At 68.9% G+C, this 2,945-nt stretch overlaps 1 protein-coding gene across 1 annotated transcript in view; it reads right to left on the bottom strand.

Moving 5' to 3' along the window:
* ABTB1 (ankyrin repeat and BTB (POZ) domain containing 1) overlaps window positions 1–2,945 on the bottom strand; it is a 10,973-nt gene continuing 8,028 nt past the window's right edge. Inside the window, exons 10-12 of the mRNA XM_012661953.1 lie at window positions 1,914–1,999; window positions 1,474–1,674; window positions 1–302 (exon numbers count right to left, since the gene is read on the bottom strand). Of these exons, the coding sequence (XP_012517407.1) occupies window positions 96–302; window positions 1,474–1,674; window positions 1,914–1,999 (494 nt within the window). The 3' untranslated portion in view covers window positions 1–95. The remainder of the gene's footprint in view (window positions 303–1,473; window positions 1,675–1,913; window positions 2,000–2,945) is intronic.

Here is a 2,945-nt window from a genome sequence, read left to right as displayed (position 1 = left end):
CACACGCACACACGCACACAGGCACACACATACGCGCACACACGCTTGTCCCCGAGGCAGCCCCGGCCCTGGGGCGCACCCGGCGGCCGCAGGCCTCAGCAGTCGAGGCCCATGGAGGCCAGCAGGTCCTCGAGCGCCCGCAGCCGCCGCCGGGCCTCCTCCACGGCGCTGCGGGTCTGCACGGTGCCGGCCACGTGGAAGCGGATGTCGTCCACCAGCGGGATGGAGTCGGTCTCCTGCCGGGCCGCCACGGCCGCCGCCTCCTCCCGCACGGCCTCCGCGAAGTCCTCGCGCGCCACCAGCTGCGGGACGGGACGGGCCGGCTCAGCGCGGGGGCGACGGACGGACGGGCAGACGGGCAGACGGACAGACAGATGGACAGACGGACGGACAGACAGATGGACAGACACATGGACGGACGGACAGCCAGACAGACGGATGGACAGACAGCCAGACGGACGGAACAACGGACAGACGGACAGACAGATGGACGGACAGACAGACGGACAGACAGCCAAACAGACGGAGAGACGGACAGCCAGCCAGACGGACGGACAACCAGATAGACAGACAGACTGATGGACAGACAGACGGACAGACAGATGGACAGGCACCCAGACAGACAGACGGACGGACGGACAGCCAGACAGACGGACAGACAGACAGACACATGGACAGACGGACAGACAGCCAGACAGATGGACGGACAGCCAGACGGGCAGACGGGCAGACGGATGGACGGGCAGATGGACAAACGGACAGACAGACGGACAGACAGCCAGACAGACGGACGGACAGACAGACGGATGGACAGCCAGACAGGCGGAGGGACAGACGGGCAGACAGACAGACAGACGGACGGACGGACGGGCAGACGGGAAGACGGACAGACAGACGGACAGGCAGACGGGCGGACGGACAGCCACACGGATGGACAGATGGATGGATGGACAGCCACACAGACGGACAGACAGGCGGATGGACGGACAGACAGACGGACAGCCAGATACACGGACAGTCAGCCAGATAGATGGACAGACGGACAGACAGACAGACGGATGGACAGCCAGACAGGCGGAGGGGCAGACGGGCAGACAGACAGCCAGACGGACGGACGGACGGACAGCCAGACTGACAGACGGACAGACAGGCAGATGGACGGACAGACAGCCAGACAAATGGACAGACAGACAGATGGACGGAGAGCCAGACAGACAGACAGACGGATAGACGGACGGACAGCCAGACAGAGACAGGCGGACGGGCAGACGGGCAGACGGACAGCCACACGGATGGACAGATGGATGGATGGACAGCCAGACAGGCGGATGGACAGCCAGACAGGCGGAGGGACAGACGGGCAGACAGACAGACGGACGGACGGACGGACGGGCAGACAGGCAGACGGACAGACAGACGGACGGGCAGACGGGCGGACGGGCAGCCCTCCCGCCCCGCGGGGCCGCCGCGCACCTTGTCGACGACCTTGGCCATGAACTCGGCGCACTGGTCCTCGAGCCGCGCCAGGCGGAAGAGCTTGGCCACGCGCCACACGCGGACCACGCTGTCCTCGTCCAGCAGCTGCGCCAGGCTGCGGCCGCACAGCCGCTTCAGGCCGGGCAGCAGGAACATGTCGGCCGCGGCCAGCACGTCGCAGGCCGCCTCGGGGGGCAGCTGCGGGGCGAGAGCGGGCGGGGGCGGCGCCCCGAGGTCACCGGGGGCTCCCAGGGCTCCCCCCCCGGCCACGTCCCCTGCGGCGCGCGGCCGGGCCGGACTGCGGGGGACGCGCCCAGGGGACCTCCGGAGGAGGCAGACCCAGCTGTGCGACCCGGGCAGGTGGCTGCGCCTCGCTGTGCCTCGGTTTCCCGCTCTGCGAGCTACAGATGATCACGGCCGCCTCGAAAAGTCGTCACGTTGCAGACGGAGGTGGCCGTGATCGTCGGCACACAGGCGTGCCGGCGTGGGGAGGCCGGTGACGCCGATGCCACACGGCCGGGGACTGCGGTGGACACGCTGGCATCTGCCCCTCCCCCCGACAGGCTTCCTCTCCTCCCCTCCCCCATGAGAACAGGGCCCCGGCCGGCGGGGAATGAGCTTCCCGGCCACCCCCGCCCCCACTGGTGGCAACTGTGGCCACGAGGCTGTCCCCAGCAGAAAGCGAGAAGTGGGGTGCGTTTCCGGTGGCTCGTGCAACCACAAACCGCTGGCCCTGCCTTCCGCTTCCTCCTGGAGCGCGAGTTTGCCCACGACCCGATCTCCCCCGGGGAGACGACAGCTCGGGGACCAGGCCCAGCCTGTCTGTGCCAACCACGTCCCACTGGCCACGTCCCACTGGCCACGGCCACGCGCCTGTCGTCCGTGGCTGCTTTTGTGCCACGCGCTTGCGTGGCTCACACAGAGGCCGGGTGGGTGAGCCCCAAAAGTTCGCCTTTAGACAAACGGTTTGCAGCCCCCGCCCTGGGCCACGGCAGGTGACCGCCTGGGTCCCCAGAAAGCCACCCGCCCTGCGACATCCCCTTCAGACACGAAGGAGGAAAAAACTCCCCTCTCCTAGAAGCCGCTGCAGCTTGGGGACTCTCGGTGACGGCACCGTGGCCTTCACGGACACACGCGCCCCGGCAGGGCGGACCCTCCGCGCTCTGGCCGCCGCCCACGTGGCCTCATGCCCGGGACGCCTTGGGGCAGCCGGGCAAGAGGGGACCCGAGACTCCCAGACCCGAGGGATCCGCAGCGACCCCGGGACGGGGGGGGGCTCAGGGCTCCCCACTAGGGGACTCAGGGCCGCTGTCCGCCCCCCCCCTCCTGGGGGACCCCAAGCGGCTGACGTGAGCCACAAGCGCCACGTGCTTTTGGTGACTCTTGTCACTCGCTCCTGCCGTGGCTCCTGCAGCTGCAAAGCGGTGCCGCGACCTCGCTCTCCGCGCCCTCCCCCCGCCGGGCCCCCC

The sequence above is a fragment of the Propithecus coquereli genome, unplaced genomic scaffold, assembly GCF_000956105.1.
Source record: "Propithecus coquereli isolate 6110/MARCELLA unplaced genomic scaffold, Pcoq_1.0 Scaffold746, whole genome shotgun sequence".
Classification (NCBI taxonomy): domain Eukaryota; kingdom Metazoa; phylum Chordata; class Mammalia; order Primates; family Indriidae; genus Propithecus; species Propithecus coquereli.
Note: the sequence above shows the minus strand (reverse complement) of the source record. Positions and strands in the feature narration are given on the sequence as shown.